The sequence below is a fragment of the Montipora capricornis genome, chromosome 9 (genome assembly GCF_036669925.1).
Source record: "Montipora capricornis isolate CH-2021 chromosome 9, ASM3666992v2, whole genome shotgun sequence".
Taxonomy (NCBI): Eukaryota; Metazoa; Cnidaria; class Anthozoa; order Scleractinia; family Acroporidae; genus Montipora; species Montipora capricornis.
In genome coordinates this window covers 20,393,819-20,419,658 of record NC_090891.1, presented here as the reverse complement: position 1 = coordinate 20,419,658, position 25,840 = coordinate 20,393,819, and the positions used below count along the sequence as shown (strand labels likewise).

The 25,840-nt window shown below is 39.7% G+C and overlaps 3 protein-coding genes across 5 annotated transcripts in view; 1 reads left to right on the top strand and 2 right to left on the bottom strand.

The window, feature by feature from the left end:
- The window catches only part of LOC138017828 (lipopolysaccharide-responsive and beige-like anchor protein), a 72,456-nt gene extending 65,149 nt beyond the window's left edge, over positions 1-7,307 (top strand). The window contains exons 50-54 of the mRNA XM_068864815.1: positions 608-787; positions 1,578-1,679; positions 2,173-2,375; positions 2,687-2,838; positions 3,915-7,307. Coding sequence (XP_068720916.1) covers positions 608-787; positions 1,578-1,679; positions 2,173-2,375; positions 2,687-2,838; positions 3,915-3,984 — 707 coding nt within the window. The 3' untranslated portion in view covers positions 3,985-7,307. The remainder of the gene's footprint in view (positions 1-607; positions 788-1,577; positions 1,680-2,172; positions 2,376-2,686; positions 2,839-3,914) is intronic.
- LOC138017834 (septin-11-like) lies at positions 6,577-20,748 on the bottom strand. The gene is made up of 14 exons (XM_068864821.1): positions 20,596-20,748; positions 20,400-20,514; positions 20,140-20,199; positions 18,191-18,244; positions 16,637-16,718; positions 16,080-16,220; positions 15,532-15,577; positions 14,371-14,442; positions 13,290-13,379; positions 12,529-12,625; positions 10,830-10,881; positions 9,762-10,011; positions 9,273-9,350; positions 6,577-7,306 (listed from the first exon to the last, which is right to left on the bottom strand). Exons 1-14 carry the CDS (start codon positions 20,629-20,631, stop codon positions 7,190-7,192), a joined length of 1,290 nt encoding a protein of 429 aa, XP_068720922.1. The 5' UTR covers positions 20,632-20,748; the 3' UTR covers positions 6,577-7,189.
- Positions 20,749-23,544: 2,796 nt separating this feature from the next.
- Positions 23,545-25,840, bottom strand: part of LOC138017839 (septin-6-like) — a 16,964-nt gene continuing 14,668 nt past the window's right edge. For all 3 annotated transcript variants that reach the window (XM_068864828.1, XM_068864827.1, XM_068864829.1), the window contains 2 exons: positions 25,726-25,777; positions 23,545-25,017 (listed from right to left, as the gene is read on the bottom strand). In XM_068864828.1, the coding sequence (XP_068720929.1) occupies positions 24,831-25,017; positions 25,726-25,777 (239 nt within the window). In that variant the 3' untranslated portion in view covers positions 23,545-24,830. The remainder of the gene's footprint in view (positions 25,018-25,725; positions 25,778-25,840) is intronic.

Below are 25,840 nucleotides of genomic sequence, written 5' to 3'. Positions count from 1 at the left end.
TATTTACAGACAAACACTTATGATAGGAGTTCGAATTATTTTTCTTACACGGCTACAAAGTACACAAAACGTTTTACTAACTTTATTCATTCAATACAACTTATATGAAAGGGAGAGATACCAGAGGTTTTCCCTATACGAGGGTATCCGCCCGGATGTTACTGATCTAGGGTCGATTTTGATGAGGGAGGAAAACCGGAGTACCCGAAGAAAAACCCTCGGAGTCAGATCGAGATCGACTGAAACTCAGCCCACATACGACCACGAGGCCAGAGTCGAACCTGGGTCACAGAGGTGGGGAGTGCGGTTGATGACCACTAAACCACCCTGACTCCCTCTCTCCTTTACGTAAGGGGCTAGGCTACCTCCTTTTTGTATATTGGTACCCAGCTTGCTAATTTGATGGTTTGCGTTCAATGGTTTGATAGTATTTGGTACGAAATGATAAAAAGGCAAAGCCTTGGTTGTCGAGAACTGTGTGATCAGCTAGTGCTGTTCATGTAGTAAAACATCAGAAAGAAAATATGTATATATATATATATATTTTTTTTTGCATTATGAGACCCAAAGATGACAAAATAAGCTTCGTCGCATTCAATCTTTACAGGGAGATTGACACAGTGTGTCTTCGGTCACTGGGACGTGGTCACTTGTCTGGCTTACTCGCGACACGAGGGTTTGACTGGCGGCGACGCGTTTGTAGTTTCGGGATCACGTGACGCTACTGTTTTGGTATGGAGATGGAACGAACGACTTCAGAGAGTCGCAGAATCTGAACGCGCGGAAGGTAAGTAGTATTGTTATAAACCTAGGCTTTCGCTCAACAAAACGAGCTCTGTGATTGGTTGATTCTTGGTCACGTGCCGCTGATCAAATTCAAATGTATCCCCCGACCGGGATACAATTCCGCAGTTGTTGCCCGCTCCGGATGTTTTGCTGTGATTGTTGACGGAAAAGTCTAAGTAAACACAAAGCACTTAATGTCTGGTCCCTCGGGAAACTAGTTAGTTTTGTTTTCCCTTGTTTTTCCCATCAGGACTCTCGGGAAAACAAAACTGTTTCCGCGTGATTGAGCGATTTCTCGTCGTTACAGCACCAGGGCTTTTTAACTGTCTTGAAGAGTCTCGAATATTATTTTGGTCGGCTCAAAGAGTTCCCAGAGATTTGTGTTCAGCATTCTTCCGGCCAGAAGACCCGCAATCTTTCCTCGGTTCCTTGACCACTGGCACTGCTAACGACTTGATCCCTTGAAAAGCACCATTGAACGCGAAAAACACTGTTTAACATCAAAGCTCGAAAACAGTCCGGCTGATCATCGGTACGCTTTGTTGCAAGCCGATTGCGGCTGATCATTGTTGCACTTTTTGGTGCAAGCCCTATGACGTCATCAGTTGCTGCAATATGTTTTCGCTGCACATGTTCCGGTAGTACAGGCAGATATGAAAAATTAATGTCACTTGGAAGAGAGGTCGGGGAATACTGCGTATTTGATGGTGTGATGGTTGCAGGAGCAATGGTTTGATAATGGGAATTTGTCACGTAATGTTTTAACTCCCTTTCTTTAAATTTCTCCTCAGGTGACAATCCCTCACCGCTAGCAATTCTTACGGGCCATGAGCAACCTGTAGTTTGCCTGGATGTCAATGCATCCCTTGGACTTGTGGTCAGCGGCTCACAAGGTATGTTTGAGCGAGTTGAACGACCAAGTATAAATTGAACTTCTCGCCTTTGATAAATATGTAGTATGGTATCACAGTTGCGTGATATGAGTAAAAACCAGCTCTGCGTACGGTCAAGCAGTGCGCTAGTTTTTACGTCTTTAAAAATGAGCCTTCGAAGAATCATTTACCTAAACCTCGGTGGAGTTTGACAGCCCAACATGCGGTTATTTGACACTTCATGATCAGTCCCAGAAGGACTTCAGACAGTCAGCACCCAGACCCTTTGCAGTGCCTACATTTCCAGGAGTCTCTTGTGGCTCAGTGGTTGAGCGTCCCACGTGACACATGAGTTCGTCACTTGTCGGAAGCACTCGGGAAACCGAGTGTGTTCACGTGTTTACGGATACTGTAAAATCAAAATCTCTATTTCAGTTATTTTTAGTGGGCTGAAAAATAACTTTGTGGTTATAATTTTTCAATGATATTAATAATACGTTGTGTTACTTTGTAGAGGGGGCGTGCCTTCTTCACACCACTGCAGGAAACCTTTTACGAACCCTGAGAGGTCCTGGGGATTGCGTAAGACCGAGGCTGCTAAAGCTGAGCCGCGATGGGTTGATACTAGTGAACTACACTGACGGGAATGGTCATCTGGCGGTATTCACCGTAAATGGCAGGTTACTTAGCGACAAGAAACTGGACGATCAGATGTTGGTACGCCATTTAATTGTAACTAAACGTTTGACCTTGGTGGGCCATTTTTCGACTTTGTATAACAAAATGAAACCTCGGTTAAACGATTTGTCACTTGAACAGTTGTTGGTTAGGCTTGACCTTCTGTGATGTGGGTATCAGTCACTGCTTTTCTTGTCGGCATGAAAACGTGTTGGCGTTAGAACAGCATGGCTCGCATTGTGAATATTACGACATCTGTATCCCCAGGCTCCAACCTAGCTACCATGCGTTGTACACCTTATTCCAAGATGACCGCCATTTTAGACGTCCCGTGTCTCTGTGTTTTTCAGGCTGTCGCGCTCAATAAAGATGGGAACTTTTTCGTATCTGGCGGATTCAGTCGATACTTGCGGATTTGGAGAACTCATGACTTGAGGCTTTTGCACACTTACCCACCCTGTGACGGCAGCATCAGAGCGCTCGCTGTCTCCACCGATCAAAGGTACGGTTATTGGTAGAAGAAGCATTTCAATAATAATTACTGATACTTCTAGGTTAGCATCCGTGCGATGAGGAGGCCGTGTTTGCGCAAAACAATGGAAATTGCCCAACAAGTTTTGCATGATAACTGAGTCAAATTCCCAAAAGACATTTCAATGCGTTGTTCTGTACACCAACATGGCTGCCGTGACGTCAGCTGCGAACCATCAACATTTTAGTAATGAGAATTGAGGGTTTTCATATGACGTCACGGCGGCCATGTTGATGTACGTAACAATGCAGTGAAATGTCTTTTGGGAATTTGACTCTATTCTTATGCAAAACTTGTGGGGCCATTTTCTATTGTTTTGTGCACCAACATGGCGGTCTCATCACGTGGATGAAAACCAAGAATAGACCAAATCGGCTAACTCAATGCTGTACCCAATTCAAACCTTTTGGGAATAAAACGTTTTGTTCTAGGTACACGTATTTCAATACAATTTAATTGTGAATGCTAATACATTATAGTGAAAATGCAATACACAGAGTCAACCCCGGCAAATTATAATTATCAAAATTTTATGCTGGTCCCTGTTAGCACACATACACGGCAGTGGCGGTGTCCAGTGGGTACGTGTATGCCACTGTCGGGCTTTTTTAACCCTTCATTGGCCGTATCCGGTGAGGTGGGTTTGTGGGTAGGCAGGTGGGTGTGTAGGTTGGTTGGTAACCAGGTGGGTGGTGGGTCGTCAGGGAAGAGGGCAAGCAGTGGGTGCATTTGAATTCGATAACACCGAATACACATCCAGTCAGTGATGAGAGAGGGATTTTAATCCGCATACTTCATTTCATGAGCATATCGTACCCAGTCTCTTCTCTCGACAGAAGAATTTCTGCAAAGCAAGCAAATCCTGCGGTTTGCTTTAGAAGATAAAACCTGTGTAATTGGAATTCAAGAAATCTAACAAGTAAAGCTTCAATGCATACAGTACATCTATTGAATTGATCGGATTTCTTTCTTATTGGTTAGATCTCCTCAAATATATGCAAGTAATATTATTCACGCAATCTTTGTCACTCGTCTTCTTTTATTAGGTGTTTAGTTGCTGGGCTGGCATCAGGGAAAATTCTGGCCATCGCTGTTGATTTTCCAGGTCGGCTTTAACGCAAGACACGATGAAATGCCACGACAGCTTCTGTGATGCGAAACGCCTTTGATTGATAACGTCACAAGGTTGAAGATCGTGTGAGGAAGCGCCGCATGCAGACGTAACGTGAAAGCAACCGCCACACTTGTTGGGAGTGATTTTTTGAAAATTTACTGATAATTTCCTCCTTTTTTCAATGCAGACCTTGCGTATTCTTTCTTTGCGTAACTTTACCTTCAAATTCGGGTTGTATAATTTCAAATGGTCGCTGCAGGAACTTATCACGGTGAGCGAACAACTGAAACTCCTACTCATGTGGTCGCTTTCTCAGACTGCTTATTTAAAGATTCGTATCCTCTTTGGATTTCATAGGTGACTTAATCGGGAGCATCGTGCGTCCGTTGGTCAATTGGCCGAAGCGGAAAATACCGTAATACTCTTTGTTTGACCCCCAAATTTGGAATAAGCATTGTTTTTGTTTTCTCTTGGGACCATTGTAAATCCCAAGAGAAACAGGAAATAATGCCTATGCAAACCTTGACGGGACAAAGAGTATCATGGTGTTTTCCGGCTCGGGCAATAGGCACGATTCTTGACGAAACGGTCTGAGAAAACGACAACGCCAAAGACATATGCGAGACTTGTAGGTGCTACGTTATGAGTTCTCGGTGGCTGGAAATTCAAATTGTGCGGTTGCTTTGCAAAATGGGGTTAATTTAAGGTGGCTCAAACTAGTTTCAACACTTTCAAGAGACCTTGTTATTAGAAGGATTGACACTGTGACTACAACACTTTATCACGTAACAGTAATGTTATTGTACCACGTGAAACATCAATTATTGCTGAGCAAGATGCAGTCATTTTTGTGACGTAAAAAGTTACCCTGGCAACAGGAAAACCTTGAAAAAACACCCTATATGATCAGCAGGCCAAGATGAAACTCTCTGCAAAGTTTAAAACAATTCTGTGGAGCGAATTCAGAGCTGCCTTAAATTTTCAATTATTTTAGGTGGCATGGTGATTACATTTCAGAAATAAAAAATGGGGGTCACTGAGTTCGTTTTTGAGATATGAGCAGCTAAAGGCAAAATTTGGGGTGTTTTTGCGGGGCTTTCCTGTTGCCACGGTAACTTTTAACGTCACAAAAATGACCGAATCTTTTTCAGCAATAATTGGTGTTTGATATAGTCAAGTGACGAAGTATTGTAGTGTCAATCCTTCTAATAAGAACGTTTCTTTCAAGTGTTGAAACTGGTTTGAGACACCTTAACTGGTAAAGGCTCGTTAAATTTCAGGCAGCGTGGGTGCATTCTCACCTCTTACAAGCACAAAAATAATTTAAAAAACGAAATAAAAGTTCAAGGGTTAATCACATCTAGAAAAGAAGTGTTTTAGTTGTTCATTTCTATGGGCGTCTTGAACTTGTTTAAGTAGGCAGTTTTCAATTGTTAGCACTGGAGATATAGTTAATATGGGGAGCATTTCAACTTGTATTTGGTCAGGTTTGCTCGGTTTTTAAGAGATGGTAGAGCTCACGACAGTAAAGGGCGTGTTTATGAGGAAACTGATGGGTGAAAGCTGAAATAGAGACTGGATGTCTTACACGAAGCCAAGGGCTCGTCGTGATATTTGCATGAATTTTTACAGGCTAACTGCCAGAGTCTGGAAACTAGGTTCACCTCATGCCGCCTTCCCTTAATAAATGGCTTTTCCAGTCGACCCAAAACAAAGAACGCTCGTAGGTAAAAATCGTTTTGTAGGCGATTTAGTTTGTTTCAATTTCAACGGAGATCTTCTAGATTCTTTGCCCTGCAGCTGATTAATAAAAGCGAACAATTTATGTAATGTTTAAACAACGAGTAGCAGTGTTTTTAGACCCGATAAAACACGTGTGAGCTTTTCTGAACGACTTACATTCCACAAAAAGCGTGTCCCTCTGGACTCAAAACAATCGTTCAAATAGACCATTTTACAGTTGTAGCTAAGTTGCCTGGCCAAAGAATGGAAGCGAGGCTACCGGTGACCCTGGTTTGATACAAACCTTTGTGCTTTTCTAATATTAATGTACACTAATTTGAATCAGAACAGCACAATTGACATGATTAAAAGAAGTGAGATCCGTATCAATTCAAGGTTACCGCCAGCCTCGCAGCCGTTCGTAGGCTAGGTCACTGAGAAAACAACTGTAAAATGACCTATTATGAGAGGAGAATGTTAGCATACCAGAAAAACAAGCTGTGCCTTATTAGTATTCTTTGTATAAAAAATACTAATGAGGATTGTTTTATCAGGAAGATAAAGCTCATGCACGTGATATTTTATCGATGTTTTGACAGGATGTTAGCCTCATGAATTATGAATGTCTTTTTTATTTCAACGGAGACTCTGGGAACAAAAATGCATGGCTGCTTAAAAACCGATTACGCAAACGAGAAATATGTGAGTTGTGGGTTGCGGGTCTCGAGCTGCTGCAGCCTGCAAATTTGACCATCGCATTTTAAACCTCATTACATTTGCGCGGCCATTTTCATTCTCATGAATCGCTCCAAAAAAACACCAGATATATATACGCGTGGTATATACCCATAGTTAAGCAAGAAAATTCACACTTACTAAGAAACATTGCTTTAATTTATTGTTGTAGAAGATGTTTTGGATACAATATGAATAGACAGGTCTTACGTACGTCACAGAACGGTAACACATTAAAAAAGCAACATAAATTTAGATAGCTTTATGGTGACGTTGAAAGGCCTGTGATTGATTTCTAGTTCACTGAACATAAGATCCTCATTTGTAACATCAATTAATAATCTATGTAGTCACTGTTAGCACAACTAACAAAACTCCAAGATAAATACTAGTTAGAAATCTCAACAGTAAAATTATTTGTAAGTTAAAAACAAAGAGTACAAAAAAGAAAATTAAAAGTGGGTAAAATCTTTGCGCCTGGAATATATTTTTAACTAGTGCAATGATCTATGGAAACAGAACCACATCCTGAAACAAGGAAGTCACGTCAAAGATGTCACGCAATAGCACCTTTCTGATCTTTACGTGACAGTTTTTAGAGTCTGACGTATTCACTTCCAAGCGACAGGACAATGCTACAGATTTGCTTTAAATTTCCTTTTAAGTATCCCTTGATTTTCACGCTTACGTACTGGATTACATAAGGTCTACAATCTTTAATAATTTCATCCACTCTCTAGTATTTATTTCCTATTTTTTCTTTCCTTTCAAGTGTTCCTTGGCGACTTGGGCAGTGGCTTGTTGCGCTTGAGCATGCGCAGCCTGTGCAGCTGCTTTCTTCTTGTTGAACAGGTTGATTTCCTCGTCCTATGAAGAAAGCATGTGGAAATGAATTTTTCTTTGCCGTTGTTCGACTCCGAGTTAAATTAATATACAAAACTCCATGGTACATCAAGCGAGTGAAAGGGAGGGAACGTGCGAAATCGCACACCGGAATATGGCTCCCATCCGGTATGGCTTCACCTCGGTTCTTTCTATGAATGAAATGATATATGAAATGAATCGTATATTGAACTGCGGATATGAAATCAAGTGAAGCTATGATTCTCGCAATTGTGTATAGAAGGCTGAAATTTTCAGGACTTCAACGGAGATTGAAGTCCTGAGTTTTTCAGGTTTCTCTACTAAATTGCTAAAATTGCGTTCAAAACTGCGAGGATCATAGCTTCACTTGACTCGGTTCCATAATATCTGGTGGAAAATCGCTGAATTTTTGGTTTGAGGTCATCACCGCCCACATTCCTTAAACATAAACCTTATTCCAAAATGGCCACCATTCTAATATTCTTTCGTTTGCCTGCAAATTAGCCCTTGCTGCCTCGTTCAAGGTTAAATATTATTTGAATGTTTAGCTTAAAAACGAGGCAGCAAGGGCTAATTTGAAAGCAAAGAAAATAATACTAAAATGACGACCATTTTGAATAAGGTGTATGCTAGTATAAGAACGAGTTTAAGTCCCAAGAGATTAATTCGAGCCAACAACATGGCCGTCGTTTCTCAGCCTTGTTCCCAGGGTTCTCTCTCACACCTGGGAACGGGGTTGGTCCTTTAATTTTTGGAAGGGACACTAACAAGGTGACCGTGACGTCATCTGAAAAAACTAAGCTGAGCTTGTCATTTTCTGAATCCATACATTAACCCATAGAAGAAGTGCAAATGAAGAGACATGAATCAAGTATTCTCATAATCCTATGAAATACTACATACACTTAATGTATGGTCCCGAGGGACCACACATCAAGTGCTTTGTTATATATTTAGACTTCCCTTCAACAATCGCAGCAAAACACCCGGAGCGGGCAACAACTGCGGAATTGTATCCCGGTTTGGATACATTTATTTGATCAGGGCCACGTGACCAAGAATACACCAATCACAGTGCTCGTTTTGTTGAGCGAAAGTCTAGGTATATAACAAAGACCTTTATTTTCACATGATAATGTTTTAAGCTGAATAGCTTGTGGGGTCGTGCACAAACCAAATCAAATCAAATTAATACATATCAATTCATTTTTCAAAAGTACCGGTACTCTTAATCCGATCTGTTTTTTTGATAGTGCAACACAAAGAGGCTGTAGTGACAACACTCCTCAACAGACCCGAGAACCTCTCTTCACGCCCTGAATAGGCCATTTTCGAAGTATCAAATATTCAGCTTGACAGTCAGGCAGTAAGGACAAAAACAATAGAAACACGTTGGAATGAATGTGAAAAATATTTGCATGTTATCCACTTTCCTTTGTCTTTGTCCTCACTGCCTCACTATCAAGCTGAATTTTAATATATCGAAAAAGGCCTATTAAGAACGAACGAGCGGGAGAGAGTTCTAGCCGATTTAAGAGCAAATGGTTATACTGATAGTCTTACAAAGAAGTGCCTGAACAACAAGACAAAACCCAGGGAAGTCGCAGGAGAGGCCAATGGGGTTTGCGGTCCTACCTGTCTATAAAGTGAACTGGCATAAACGGCAGCAAAATTGTGGAATATTTAAAATTCGGCGGCATAAGCTTACGTCCTGCACAACTGCACAACTGCTATCGTTGGTACTTAGCGCATATTTTACCTTGTTCACTATCTACAGTACGGAGGTACAGTACCTTATCACCGGATTGGCACAAACAGTGTTCAAGTACAGCTAGCAAATGAAAGATTCAATGTCGTGGCCACTGACCAGGCCCTCATTCTCTCTCGAAAGCAAAAAGGATCGCAAAAAAAACAAGAACTATGAAACTTTTACATGTATTTCAGGTCACTGAAAATGCATCTGACATACCAACATCCTCCTTTTTTCTTCCAGTTTCTTCTTCTCGTCTACTTGAGTTTTCTTAAGATGTTCAAACTTTGCATGAAGCTGTCGAGTGCAATAACAAAAGTAGACACGGCACATGTACGTCAAAATTACAATTCCACGCAGGGACAAGGACTTGGATTAGTTGAGACAACTCAATTTAGTACATACTAAAACAGTGGATAGCGTTGAAGGCGCGCGCTGATTGGCTGCTTAAACTACGAATATCCTCTGCTATATTCACCTCCGAAAAACCCGCGCGGGATTTGCGCCCGAAAAAATTGTAACCGTTGAAATGAGTCAAAATCATGTATTTGTACTATATCATCTCACTGTTTTAGTATATACTAGCTAAGCATCGCGACCAGGTAAATATCCACCACTAGCCTCAGCTATACGCGGCGCTAGATAGCAGAGTGGGATACTGGGATCTAATTACTTTTCTGCCATTCCGAAAAAAATTTAACCCCTCACCTCTTGTTCCGCTTGTTTTAACTCTGCTTCCTTCTCCTTGACTTTGCTGACAAAGCTCTGTCTCATTTGTTCTTCTCTGCCCTGTATATCCTTCACGTAGTCCTGTCGCCTCAGTTCATAAGTTTCCTGCAGACTCCTTTGTTTTTTCTCTCCATCTCCATCACTGAATCCTAAAGCCTCCAACTTGTGTCTTCGATACAGTTCGAAGTGCTGGCTGTGTGTCTTGTCAATCAAGTCCTGCATATTTGTACTGGAAAACAAACACTTTCAGAGATTGACCAATCAACACAAACGGAGACAGTCCCACAAGCTAATCAGGACGCAAAGTAAATTCACGTAGCGGGCGAGCAACAACAAAGCACTTTGCTTTTCCTTCCTCATGGAAGCCTATTGGATAAAAATATGGCGGGAGATTTTTAAGCCAATTGAAAGGCGAAGAGCAATATTAGGTGCGGTTACACAGGGCACTTTTACCACGATAAATGACCCTTTTATCACAGGAAACTGCATTCAGTAGGTGTGACCAACATTCCCCAAGGTAAATTTCCATGAATACGTCAAAGAGATCAGACGAAGTGCCCATAACATTACACGTGTTAAGTTGGAAGGGTGTTTTGATGCCCGAAGCACTAGAGCCGATCTCGATGCTGACGAAGTTGATTAAATTTCCCGCCAATGAATTGCGTGACATTTCTTTTTATCTCGGTAATCTTCGTAACGTGCGACCGCTGATTAACACGGTATACTATACTAAAATCCAAGTGTGAGGCACCGCGGGATAATTTACCATGTGTGTGTAACCGCACCTATTGCTTAGTCGATAAACTCAATTAAGACCTTCCCTAATGATTAGTTGACAGTTCTTAAACGAAGTCTAACTACGACTGCGGTTTTCAAACTAGAAGTGAGTTAAACGTTTTCGACAAACAGCCTTGAATACTTGGATCAGCCACGTCCTTTGTGGAAAGCTGAACAAAGAACTTTCACTTCTCCTTAAAAAGAGGATGTTTCTGTCTCTATTTCGTTCAAGTTACACTTCTCCATCCCTTTCAAAAACTGCACACTTACCGAACTATCATCTCTCTAAGCTTTACGAAGTCGCAATGATTTTCGTTTTCAACTGAAAATAGAAAACACCCAAAATTGAAATCTTACAAGAAGAAATAGGAGTGGAATTAAAGGGGCTAGGTCATGGTATTTTAGGTAATTTTGTTTAATTCTGTTAATTATGAGCTCTAAACGTCAAATCGGCAGAGCAAGAGTCTTTCATTTGCAAAATCACGGCCACATAACAACTGAGAATGATTTTCCAGCTGTGTAAATGGTTTGATATAGAATGATATAAATTTGAAAAAAGGTGGGCCGACGTTTTTCAAATTTACCCAAATTCAATCCATTTCAATCCTCTCCAGTTTTGTCCATCCATGTCCCTTCTTGGCTTCCCTGTGTTTTGTTAGAGTTATTCTATAGTTTTGAACAGTTATTTTGATATTTTAGTTAATTCTATGACCATTCGATCAGTGCTGAAATTGCCTAAAATTGCGTGACCTAGCCCCTTTAATGTTTCGGGCTGTATAACAGCTCCTTGCATGTTTTGTAGATGCAACTGTCCCCTACCTTCGGGGGGTAGGGTACGGCTACACGTAGTCTACGAAAAGGCACGCGGCGAAAAAAATTTTGGCGAACGAAGTGAGCCGAGCGGGGGACTGGGGGAGGGAAGTGGTGGTGCCCCAACTGCGGAGCCTGGTCCGACGCTATCGGATTTACAAAAACTGTACTTGAAAATTTCGGTCGCAGTTCGGTTTAAGAACAAACGAAGACTGCACGTAGGAAGTGAAAGGATGTTCACGAGACAATTCTTTCTTTTTGATTTCATTTCAGTACTGCGTGGCAAAGAACAAATTTTTTTCTTAAAGTGCAAGGGGGCAATTCCATGCGGATGCTCCTCAGAGTTCAAATCCCCTCCTGACCATCTAGATTTGTCTCAAGTCGTCTTAAATTCATAAACCAATTGATAGCCTCTTCCAGTTGTGTGTAACATGTCATTTTCGGGAATATGAGATGTCAGTTGTCACGAAGTGTCCTCTAACTCTCCTCTTCGTTTGACCCTTTGACTCCCAGGAGTGACCGGCATGTAAATTCTCCTCACAGTTTCAATGAAATGTCAGTCAGACAGGTGTCGAGAATGAAGATAATTATCAGCTTAAGAGGCATGAACTTGATATAACACCAAATTCTCATGACTACCCAACAAAGAAATCTATGGTACTAGTTGTGAGAATGAAAGTTTTGATCTTGGGAAAACAAGGGTTAACGCAACATGTGTCCCGAAAAGCTGATGGTAAATAAGAGTCACAAGTTCTCTTTGTAACACTACTTCTCAAGAAGACAAAAACACTGATGGATGATCCGAACCCTAAATCAATGGCAATTAGCACTGCCTTTACGAGTAACGGCTAACACCAGACTCGGGTTGCGCAAAGCACTAAACAACGTTAAATAAGACTGAAACCTGTAAGTTTTGATACCTCTTAACCAACCGTTAGCACTAATCAGGCTTCGAAAAGGCGGCCCCTGCAGGCTCTGTTCGTCATACAAGCAAAAAAAGCCTTTCTCTCCCCTTGAGAAATTATTCGGTATCTGTAGCTAACTGGCAAGAAATCGGCCAAAACAGTGTTTTATTTTTGGGAAAACGAAAATCTGCAGCCTGGTATTTGGCGTTTCCCGTAAACATGCTGTAAAATCTCAATAATTTCATAATAGTTGCCTTCCACAGTTCCCCAGGGATACTGCCGTGCTCTTGTCTTCACTTTGTTAACAACTGTCTCCTCACGGCTGCCTACCACCGCAAATGGGATTTGTTCCTATCAAATGCATCAAAGAGAAACATTCATGGTAGATCTTAAGAAAAAAAAACTTTTATGTTTGTAAAGTAGCAAGTTATGGGAACTCAGAAGGGATATGGTGCATTTTCTGTAATTACAACTAAAAAATAATAACATCAGGTTGAAATGATCTCGATCGTCCTCGAGTTAAAATTTGATTTTTAACGTAACCCTAGTTTGAATGAGCCTCAAGTACTTGGCTAAGTAGCCGGACTTTTCATTGCTAAATACTGTAATACACAACTGTGGTTTCATTCACACAGAAGCCCTTCAAGCTAATCCTGTCAAGCTGACCACATGCTGGGAAGGACAGACCACACCACTCCGTGCCCTACTCTTTAGCATCCTACAGAGCTAGTGAACAAGGGCTGTGAGACGGCATCTCAGGCTTATTGTCCTTATCCGAGAAGACTTGAAAGTGTAACCACTTACAGATGTATTTACAAAGGCAGCACTTTCTCCTCAGTAATTTAAAGACCCCGAGTGTTGGTCTGGCCAGGGTTTGAACCCGCAACCTCCCGCACAGAAGTCCAGTGCACTCTCGTTTGAGCCAACTGTTGTTCATTACTGTTGGTATCAGTTAGCCCTTTGTCAGAGCAAGTCAGAGCAACTGAGAAGAACAAAGAAGTAAATAAGGACTTACATTCATAGTTGTATTCATTTCTGCTACAGTCTCATCATCAACTGGAAATCGGTAAATATTAACACCATTGTTTGCAAGTTCCTCCATAATCTAAAAAAAAGAGGAGAAGAACAACAATAATTATTATTATTATACATTGGTGTCACCAGCTTGATTTTGATTGGCTATAAGGACGCAGCTAATTCTTGCTTGCTCTGTTTCTCTTACGTCATACCTTCAAACAATAGATTTTATATATGTAGAATTGATGTCATACCTACAGACAATAGTTTTATGCATGCAGAAGTGACGTCACCTGACACACTAACCAGCAGTTTGATCAGTTTTGTCATGGCGGAGCTCAGCTCAGGAATATGCATAATAAAACAATTATTGAATTCGGTTTTCGCATGTTAGCGATAATTATCAAGGCCTCAGTTTGTGTTATCCGCCTCAGCCTTCGGCTTCAGCAGATAACACAAACTTTGGCCTTGATAATTATCGCTAACATGCTCAACCTCATCCAATAATTGTTAATTGTTGTTGAATGTACTCTTCAGTTCCATTAATTTTGATCAGTAACTGTTTTCTGCACTTTCTGAAGTAAATGTACAATATAATTATTTGTTGTTCCAAGCCTTGGTGGACGACCAGCCTAATTGCATGTTGATTCGAATGGCTCACATATTGTACATGTACAACCTCCATCCAAGAACAATACACCATTTAATGGAAATGATTCAATTTATTTGCATAATTTTTTCACAACTTACAGTAAGTGCACATCAGGGTTAAATAATTTGTTAAAACAACAAACAAACCAATGGGTAACTAATTTCTAAAGGAAGTATATTGATTTGCACAAGTTCAGGGTTCTCCTAATCAGGTGGTAACCGGTAAAATTTACCGCTTGTAAGAGCACTTATTACCGCCTGCAAACGCTCAGAAGTCGCTTATCCTTTGCAGAACGTCCAACATTAACCAATTGCTTTACCGGTTTGAAAAGGTGCCATACCTGCTGCGCTGAAAACTAGGAAGAACCCTGAAGTTGCAAAATTATTGACAGTGGTCATCATTTGTTAATTTCCATACTGTATCTTACCTTCTCCTTAAATTGCTTTAGTTCACTTTTTGCTATGGTATCAGCTTTGGCAATTATAGGTACAATGTTTACCTGCAAGTCAACAGAATGTCATAATCATTATGACATTCCTGTGTCAAAAACTGGGACTGTGAACTGGTTGTCCAGGGGTTTTATTAGAAGCCGGGACCCGGGTACTAGCACTCGTCTACGCTGAGTACAGTACCCGCCTTTGCTCAAAGGAGGTCTCAAGATCAAAAGCCAGACTACATATAGGGGTGCCCGCTTACTCTATCACGAGGTCCTTTCTTCTTTAAAACTTAATGAAACCCCAGGCCTGCTTGTCTGACTTTTTTTTTGTTAAAGTTGACAAATTTAACACATAATAACAATAATAATTAGGAAGAAATCACATTTGTTGCATGCAATTATGCAATGCTAAAAATTAATTGTGTCAGAGCGGTTTTCAAATGAGTGTCGTAAAACCAAAACCAAAGTAATTACTTTGGCCAATCAAAAAGGACGGAGAAAATCTTGTAAACCAATCAGAACTCAAAGTAATTACACATAGCCGATACAACGAGCAGGGTTGCGAGCCCTGATTGGTTTTGGTTTCACTTCTGATTGGGTGAAAAAATGGCATGAGAACTTAATTGAACCAATCACTGAGTGAAGTCATCATAAACCAAAGCAATTTGCTAATTACTTTGACACTCAATTGAAAACCGCTCTAATTATCTTCCTACAAGAGCCAATCACATCATGTTAATTGAATGTATGTCGAAGAAATACAATGTAAGAGTCCCTTTGTTTTCCTGTAGTTTTTTTTTTTTTTTTTTTTTTGCTGTACGATCTGCAAGTACGAAATCTGTATCAGTGTGAAGTAGTGACACCAAAATCTCTTTCATTAACACTAAATAAGTGAAGCTGTGAGAGAGTTTGGGCTACCTTCAACGATTTCCTATGTTCACAAGAGAGGCAGCTAAGTCACACACATGCCACATGGTTTCGTAAGTCCTGTTTGAGAATCCAGCCAGCTAACCCCTTTACAACTACGAGATGTACCAGTAATTAACTTAACTGTATGACGATTGTGTTTCTGACAAACAGAAAATAACCCAAAACCAATGTAACTACATGTGTATAAATTATTATTGTCGTGGCAAAATTTGGTGTACAAACCTTTTTGTCAAGGGCCTTCATGCAGACAAGGTCTAAAGACTTTAACCTGAATGTATAATGCATGAAATGTAGTTTTCATTAAATTTCTCTCTTGGAAGTTTCTTTAAAATGATACTTACATTTACAGTGTACATGAAAAACTAGAAAACTATTTTCCGGGAGTTGCATAAATGAACTGATAAACAAATTAATGAAAGCAAGAATTTTAACATGATAATAATATTATTATTAATTGGAGGCAGTGTGGCCCAGTGGTTAGGGCGCTTGCCTTGAGATCCAGAGATCCCGGGTTCAAGACCCGCTCTGACCACTCTGAATTTTTTCCTGGTTCAACTTCCCAGCTGCACTTATACATGTACATGTATGATAAATAGCCAACTGGTTTGCCTCCGGCAAGTTGGGATTCATAACATTTGTTGTTGTTCTGTTCTGTCATTTACAGCTTCGTTAACTGTGTTTTCACTGAAAAGCCCCTATGGGGAGCAGTCAATTAAGTATGTACAATGTATTACATTGCATTGTGTTACGTTTGTTATTGCAAGACTTACGAATGACCAGATGGAGAGATGAAGTACAGGCAGACATGCACACGTGTGTCATTGTATGCATTCAATGATCTTCTTATCTTTAATTCTTGTTGGAGATATTTCTCAAACTGTGCATCAATGTACTCCACAATGGGACTGGCACTGTAAACAAAAGGTAAAAATATTAATACATGTAACAACAATCTCGCATTATTTCCACGAACATGTCACAGGTTTAATTTAGAGACCAAAGTTATGTTGGCCTAGTTTATTGGTTTCCTGGTCTGTCAGAGGTTTTTTCCTTGATAAATTCTGATTTCCTCAGCCCACAGAAGAAAACCATCCTTCATTCCTAATTTGAATTTACATTAATTTTACAATCTGTATAATTAATTTTTATCCCAAATTAGAACTCCAGCCCTTAATGTACTATAAATAACTTATTACAGCTCAACTTCCACCACAGGGTCCACCACATTTCATTTTTCATGAATACCAGTAACTCTGGAAATCCACTGGAACAAAAACAAATAAGCAGAACTTAAGGTTATAAAGTTTTTTTTTACATTTTACAGTACCTGTCCTCCTTGTTAATTTGATCTCCATAACCAATAGTATCCACTATCGTCAACTTCAACTTAACATTGCTTTCTTGCAAATCTTCCATGCAACATTAACACAAAGACACCATTACAAATGAACATTAACAGGCTTCTGACCAAACTATATGTAACTTGCTACAGCTAACATGCACACAAACTTCTTGTCTGAATCATTGCAAGTAAAAACAGTATAAACTTTTACTTAATGTGCTCAACCACATCAATCTTGTTTAAATAAACACTTCGGCATTATTTTACATGTAGGAAACTGAAGTGACAGTGGGTAGGCAACCTGTTGCCTGTTTGCAACGGTAATGGAGTTACTCGTGACCACTTACATGTAACCCACTGACTCCTGGGAGTGACACTTAATAGATTTTCCTCCTCAATGGGGAGGGGGGAGTCCTAGGGCATTTGAAGTGCCAATGGTTTAAAAGCATGTTTTTTTGCCTTCAGTCCTTTCTTTGTTGCAGTCGGTGGTTGAAGAAGGTTGTTTAAAAATGCTACGTAAGAGAAAGTTCAGAGAATTGAAAACTGCCGACGAAGACAAAGCCTTGTTGGAACAATCCTTTTCAAAATCAACAGATATGCCTCAAATTGGTCTTTCAATAGTCGCAGAATGCAAGGCTGAACAAACAAGCAGCTAACAAAGAAGCAGGATTCCATGTGGAATGGGAAAAAAATCCGAAGCCTAGATACAAACATTACCATGATGGCAGAGTCGTTGAATTTTTTGATTGACAAAATTTTTTGTAGACGTTTGGAAAGAGGATGGGTAAAAGTATCCACCAAGAAGTTTGTAATGTCTGAAAGTTCAATGAAAATTATTAGGACTATTTTATAAAAAGCACAAGTGATCTTTATATAAAGATCACTAGTGATCTTTATATAAAGATCAAGTTAGTGATCTTTATATTAAGATCACGGTCATCATATTTTTCATTAATAATTCAGTGATAATTTCATTGTTCATGTATTGTACCCCAATTTCCCCCGAGACTGGAATCAAAACCTCTCCAGGCTTTTCAGAATGATCATTCTATACCGGCTATAAAGATGTATGCACGTGACTGATTTCTGTCATCTGAGTGGACAATAGGTTCATGAATTATTAATGAGTTTTTGAAGGAAAAACAAGGTACAGTAAATGTAGCAGAAGACCAGAGAAAAACTAACAACTTCAGCTTACTACAAGTAGTACCTAGCTCATAATCGCCAAAGATTGTCAAATATATCTTACATGTGAAAACCTTGTAACATGCAAACATCAGAATGAAACAAAACATTGTGCATGTCTGTAGCAGCATTCTCTACAATGTTGTTGTATATCATGTGTTTTGAAAGGAAAGTCATAAATAAAGGAATCAATGATCCCATGGACATTTTGACTGGCCTTCATTTTCAGTTGCGGTCCAGCTAAATAAAGTTCCATAAATTCAACAGAACTGTGCTAAAAGTAATTTGCAATATTACTATTATTAGAAAATTGCTCACAAACCGTTATGAATGCAAGACTGGTTTAATGCTCACCATATGTGTGATGTTCAACTTGAACCCCTGGAAGCTGATGAGAGTGTGGGAGACCTGGAAAGAAGTTTAAGAAATTCAACAGAATGATATTGTCGAATAAATAATGACTTGTTTACACTTAACACCATGGAAAAATTAATATCCCCTAGCGACTACATAAAGCTTCCTTTTTCATTTTTCTTTTCTTATGAGATGCAGTGAACCATTAATTGGCATCCTGGAACATTTTATAGTCTGGTTTGCTATTGTTCAGCCCTGCGATTTAAAAGTTACTTACAGTGTAATTGACTACTCTGAGTCACCTCATACATGTAGGCTTTTCCAGGCCAATAAAGTAATGACAAAAATAAACATGACAACACTGCATCATCCCACTCACTGATAATATTCCCCAACTGATGGAGAAAAAGAGGACACATGACCTGATGGAGATGTTGGGATTCAAGGAAACAGTGGTTCGGATGGTAAAGGCAAATAGAGTGAGATGGTACGGGCATGCGTTGAGGAGGGATGATGGGCATGTTCTGAGAAAAGTTTTGGAGTTCGAAGTGAAGGGCAAGAGAAAGCGAGGACGACCAAAGTAGACGTGGAAGATGCAAGTGGAGAAGGAGAGCAAGAGCGTTGGTTTGGAGAAAAAGGACGCCATGAATCAAGCAAGATGGAGAGCGGGGGTTAGAAAGATTGCTGACAAAGTGGGTAAATCCGGCCACCCCAGTTTACAGGGATAAACCCCAAACAAAATTGGATTGATGATGATGATGAAAGCTCTATCCTTAATCTCTGGCCAAGAAGCCTAGAGTTAAAAGTGCCTGTCACCAAAACAAACGTTTCTACTTTACTTATCATCCTTTTTGTCAATTACATGTAATATTGTTCTCTGTGATATACTTAGAGATTACAGGACAAAGGCTCACTTAGGTGGCCAGCTATTTGGAAACCTTGCCTTGTAGAAGTCTGACTAAAATTTAAGGCTTCTACATGTACAATAAATATACATGTGCTTATCTACATGTATGGACATTTCGGTATGTATCGATACATAATACTTTTAGATGTATAAAATACATAACGTCAGGGCCATAGCCAGTATGGCGCAAACCGAGGCACTTGCTTCACATGCACTCATCATAACCACCTAAAATACCTACAAAGAGATTTTAACCATGGAAATTGCCTCAATCATATATTTTTTTCTGGCTACGGCCCTGAACGAAACTCAACATTGTTTTTACATTTCACCAAGATGAAGTGCCATTTATTGGTTAAGGGTTCGTTCAGGCCATACTCAGTTAATTTCTTTTTCATACAAAGATGTTCCATTAAGGGCGGTGCCTACTATTGTTATTGCGCCTAGGTTCTACGCATCTCGAGATACTCAGATTTCCTTTGGGTGGTGCTTATTAATACAGGGATATTTTCTGCGGTTCAAAACTATGCGGAGAAAGTAGAACTTAGCAAGTGTTGTTGGTATCCAAAAAGAAAATTGGGGTGACCATGCAATTTTCGGAAATAATTAAGCTTCACTTTGGAAAAGAATGCCATACATTGTTTGTATGTTTCAAAAAATGCGGGGTTCGCCTTAATTTTCTTTTTGGATTTCAATAACACTTGTTAAGATCTGCCAATCCCGCATATTCAGTAAACCGCGCAAAAATACCTTTTAATTAGTTGGTAGCGTCCTTAAATGGAACATGTTCAGCCTTAAGAATTTGCAAAGATCATTCAACACACACACAGTGCGCACAATTTCATTCAGTTTAATTCATGCAAAATTAAAACGCTTTCTTTTAAAACTGACCACACCCATAGAAGCCACCAAACAATAACAATTAATATTTACAACAAAAATGCACGCGAACTTCACTTCCTCTTAATCAAATGCTCGCATGGAATTTGAAAAGAACCTTAATTACAGTGGAAAGTTCACAATAACGTTGTCATGTACGTACCTTCAAATACAGTCTTAAAAAGACAGTCCATAAGTGTTGATTTTCCGATTCCCGTTTCACCTGAAGGTAGACATGTTAAGGATTGATTCAACACAGACTGGATGCAAAAGTGACTTCCGTTTCGAACTGCAACAATTTACGCTTTAAAGCTTGTCTCGACAACAATAATTCGTATATCAGCGCTGATGTTGTATTCGAAAAAGACATAAAAGCCTCAATTTTTTTATCTTATCGTTTGTAAGAATAAATCTCTTGCTCACCGATGCAGAGAATATTGAAGGTAAAGCCTCTATTCACTGATTTATTCACGAGTTGGTCGGGCAAGCTGTCAAATCCGACGTGGCCCGCGAGTCGAAGCTGTCTCTCATCAGCCCCCTGAAAACCAGAGAATTGCCTCGAGAACCAAATGATATTTGACAATTAAAGGAGACAAGAAATGAGAACATATATACTTACAAGTGTTCTACAGTAATCTGTCACGGCTGAAGCCATGTTATAATCACACAAAAGAACTAAATACAACGGCTGCAGCTGTTGGGGAAGATGAAAATGCAAACTCCACAGAGCTCCACAAGCATTGAAAACAACGCCGATTGGTCAGCGGTCACTATTAGAGCCCAGTCTTATACGCTATGTTCGCTGGCGATGAGGGCCTGTTCCAGCCCGGCCGAAAAAATGATTAGCGATTATATGGATTTTTCAGCCCATTTGCCCGGGCTGAAAATCCTCGCCCGATTTCACAAACCGGCTGTAATTCAGCCCCTGAGACCTTCGTGAAGCAAAAACAACATCCAGCAAAAGTGATTAATATCGATAATGAGAAGGCCCTTTCCTAAACGCCTCGGGAACAGCAGATCAACGAAAACAATCTCTTACACTTTTGGGGCTAAGGCTGAACCTTCTGATTTTTTTTAAAGTTCCTTAACATTTTCTTCAGTGTAAAAAAATTAAAAAATCACATTGTTAATGTTACAAACGTCTGTAAATAATCGAGTTTTAATAGACTACAGTTTTGCATTTCTTTTACCTTTATTAATACTACTCACAAAACCATAAAAACAAATGAACAAAATAAAGACGTTTTTAACTAAATTGTTATTAAACTTTTGGGTTTTTTTTTTGTAAAACAGAGTATGTATATATCGTCACAACTTACAGCCCCAACCCCGGCGCGGCAACTAAGCCTTAAGTGTATATCAGCTTCGCTAAGTTGAACCAAAACTCCCAACTTAAAGTATTGAATTATGAGGTAGACTAACGTACTTAGTCCATGTAAACCCAGAAACCTCAAACGGATGCAAACAAACTCCAATTCCTCCAGGCGACAATTAAAACAAATATCCGGAAGCAGGAGCCCATCACCCGGAGCGTGCAACTTACCTATTTTCGTGCAACGGCGTTTTCACAAGTAAGGTTATTTTTAGATACGCCTTTCCCGCGAATTAGTTTTCAAAAGCCAATCAGAAGCGGTGCATAATTAATAACAGTTTATTATTACTTATGCACCGCTTCTGATTGGCTTTTGAAAACTAATTCGCGGGAAAGGCGTATCTAAAAATAACCTTACTTGTGAAAACGCCGTTTCACAGAAGCTGTATGGAAGTTGCACGCTCCGGGTGATGGGCTCCTGCCGGAAGTTGAGAATTTTTTTTAAGAAATAACACAACCCTTTTTTTGAAAATACAAGTTTCAACAGAATCTTCTGTCATCTTCAGCTTGAATTACAAAGTACAGGTATGAATATATGGTGTGCGTAAATTGTTATTCAAAAACTTATTAATAATTCATGTGCCTAACAGCCTATCAAAACACCGATAAAACGTCACGTGTATGAGCTTTATAAGCTGATAAAACACCCCTCGTTATTATTCTTTATATAAAGAATACTAATAAGGCATAGCTTGTTTTTCTTGCTAATATTCACCTCTCACAATTTGAACCATTGTTTTGAGTCCAGAGGGACATGATCTTTGTAAAATGTTTTTGAAGTCTTTCAAAAAACTCGCAGCACGTGTTTTATCGGGTCTAGAAATACTCGGCTTCGCCTCGTGTTTTTAAACCCGACAAAACACTGCTGCTCGTTTTTTAAATAACATAAACTGTTAGAACAAAAGGAAAATATTACAAAGAATTCAAAGTTTTAAATTGACGATTTAGTGTAGGTTTTTCCCATTGATTAATAATAGCTTCCTTTATCTTAAGCTGGAAAGTGGTGGAAGCGTGATCTGGGATACTGAAACAATCATTAGAGCATGAAGTGCGGCATTGCCGAGAATTTTGTCAGTGTTTAAAAATGTGTGAGGACCTATCACTGAACATGTGCTCATATACGTGCGTGGAAAAATGCTAGGTTGTTTCGCCGACATAGCAGGCATCACACCTACAGCCGCACACGAAAACTTAAAAACCACACCCGTACGGAGTCCACGAGGGACAGGATCTTTGAAACCAAACATCTTACCGATTTTAAAGGATGAGAAAACTAACAATGCTGTTACAATAACGTTTAACAAAGAGGCGAACCCTTTTTTTTCGCGATCATAGAAAAAAGGACCAACTGTAAGGTAATTTTAAAGTTAAAGCTACGTGTAGTGTCAGAGAAGGAAGCCGGGGGTTTACAATCTTGAAGGGTAAATGTGAGGTAACGATTAATAATATTTTCAACTAGAAGGACTGGAAAAAATCTTTTTGAAGGATATTGGTGAGTTTCGTGATGTCCCAGTTACAGTGCAACGCGCCTTACCGTAACAAACTTTCACATTTGACAATTACGTCAACTCAACAACCCATGCAACCGTGTTCAACTTACAACTGTGTGAACTTTGCAAGGAGGCGTGACTGTCAATCAAATACACACACCCTGATTGGCGGACAATTTGTAAAAAACTTTGTTAGGTGGCCACGGTAAGGCGCGTCGCAATGTAAGAACTGTGGAACAAAACGGTGCGGACGATCTGCACCTCAGCTTACTTGGCGTACTTAATGACATGTGCAGGATATGGACAGAATCACATAAGAGAAACGGGTGATATCCTGAAAAACAAAGTGACGATTCACAAACAACGAATTAGAGTCCCATACACTCGTATCATGATGGGTGTTATTACACATCGATGAATGCGCTATACGCTTAACACCACAGTTCACTATTTTCCCGCTTTATAAGATTCTCAGTTCGTCAGGAAACATGAGAAAAACAGGGAAGATTCTTCATTTCGAAATATAACCCTGCTTGAGATGATTTGAAAATGGACTATTCGTTGAGTGTTCTTACAATTAAATTATCGTCTATCGATACTATCGTGACGAAATATAACTATACTTTTACATTGTGAAACGCGTAGCGTCAAAGCAAAGAAAAGGAATAAGACATTGTTTTTCTTTATTTTTGTTATCTTTATTCGACACAAGAAGTTCACGTTTTCTACATATACACATATATACATCTATATTAAACAGTGGAGAGAATGATGGTAAGATTTTGCAGTTATGGACGTTAGTACAGTATGGCGTCTGTGATCCGCGAGAAAAATGATAATCTTGAATATCTCACCTGAATCCAAACGCCACGAACTGAAATTTTCTCTGAAGATAGCTTTTTTGTTTCTAGAGATTATATTAAACTGTCAAGTTCTAAACTGAAATATTTCTTTTGTAATTCGCAAAAAGGTGAACGAACTCGAGAACCCTTGGTCCGTGAATCATATAAGCAACACAAAAAAAATACCTGTGAATTCCGATAATTTCAGTATGAACATGAACACTTATTTATTCCTTATTATCCTTGATATATCTCAGCTACAGTTGTCTTGGATGTCGTATCTTCAGTTGACGGTCTCCAACACACGCATGACTATTCCGGGGATGGGGTAGAGGGTGAGGGGTAGGGGTGAGGGGTGAGGGGTTAGGGGTGAGGGGGTAGGGGGTGGGGAGCAAGGGGTGAAGGGTACCATGGCTGAAACAACCTAACCTTTACAAAAATGCTCACCTCAGGCCTAGTCATTGTCTAAAGCAGAGCGTGTTTAGGCCTAAGGTTAACATTTTTGTAAAGGTTTGGGTTGTTTCAGCTATAGTACCCTTCAGCCCCTACCCCCCACTCCTTACCACTCACCCCCTACTCCCCACCCCCGGAATAGTCATGCCGTTACAAGACCGTGTGCGTATTCTAGACATAAAAGAGAAGTCAACCCCTTCATAAACATGTGTGAAGATTTTTAAAATATTCATTAAAAGCAAATTCCTTTTCCATCTATCTAAGGTTTTCTTAATCTGCGATGCGAGATTGATGTCTCTGGAATCAAAAGTAGTACAAGTCGCGGACCAAGGACCCCTATGCGAAAATTGTTGATATTTTTCAAGACTCGATAAAACAAAAGTTTAAAACTCTGCAGCAAATTCGTCCCCAACCGCAGAAACCAGTTTATCTGTAAATCTGTTCTGAAAAAAGACACGCGTTCCCGTTGCGTTTTATCTTTACACAAGCCAAGTAAACATGACCATGTAAGTTACGGCGCCGCAAAAGTAGAGACAATCAAACGATAGCAGGAAAGCCGAATTTTCGTCATGTGAAAGAAGAATAATCAATAATCATCGGACACATTTGTTTTGGTCGTATTTTAGTTAACGAGGAAATATAACATCATGTTCGGAAAAGTCGCGGACCAAGGACAACATACTGTACAGCTCGTTTCTCATTTGTTCTTCTCTGCCTGTAAATCCTTCATGAATTCCTGACTTCCAATGTCATACGTTTCCTGCATACTCATTTGTTTTTTCACTCCATCTCCATCACTGAATCCCATAGCCTCCAACCTGTGTCTCCGATACATTTCAAAGTGATGGCTGTGTGTCTTGTCAATCAAGTCCTGCATGTTTGTACTGGAAACAAACAGTTGGAGAGATTGACCAATCACCACAGTCGCAAATAATCAAACAAGCCAATCATGACGCAAAGTAAATGCATGCAACGGACGCTAAGCGCGGGAAAACACCAGCGAGCGAGCAACAACATCATTGGTTTGCTTTTGCCTCTGATTGGATAAAAATATGGTGGGAGATTTTTCAAAAAAGCGCAACGCGTGGTAATAACTCACTTGACACTTGCTCGAATGATACGTCGAGAACTATTCCACAACTTCCGCGACCACTCATAAACGATGTCTAACTACGACCGCAGTTTTCAAACTAGAAGTGAGTTGCACGTTTAACATGGAGTATTACTTTTTTCTCGCAAAGCGCGGACTGCGTGTCTAAATTCCGTCGTTGGTTCATAGACGTATTCATAAATGGCGTCCCAGAAATTATTATTTGGTCTTTGTACTAGCCTCACTTTGGAGCAAAAATTCTTTTGAATTTTTTTCACGCTAACGAGGCTAGTGAGGATGAAAAACAAAAGAATCGCATAAAAACAAAAGAATAAATACTGAGCCGACCATTTATAAATACGGTCTATTTCTCTATTTTTGATCTCTATCGTGAAAGGATGAATAAACAACTCAGCACTTCCTTTCTTGAGAGAGAAGCTGACACCGTGAGTAATTCGTTCAAGTTACACGTCTCTATCACTTTCAAATACTGCACACTTACCGAACTATCATCTCTCTGAGCTTTACGAAGTCGCAATGATCTTCGTTTTCAACTGAAAATATAAAGAACTAAAATTGAAATCTTGTCAAAAGAGGTAAAAAAGGATCGGAAATGA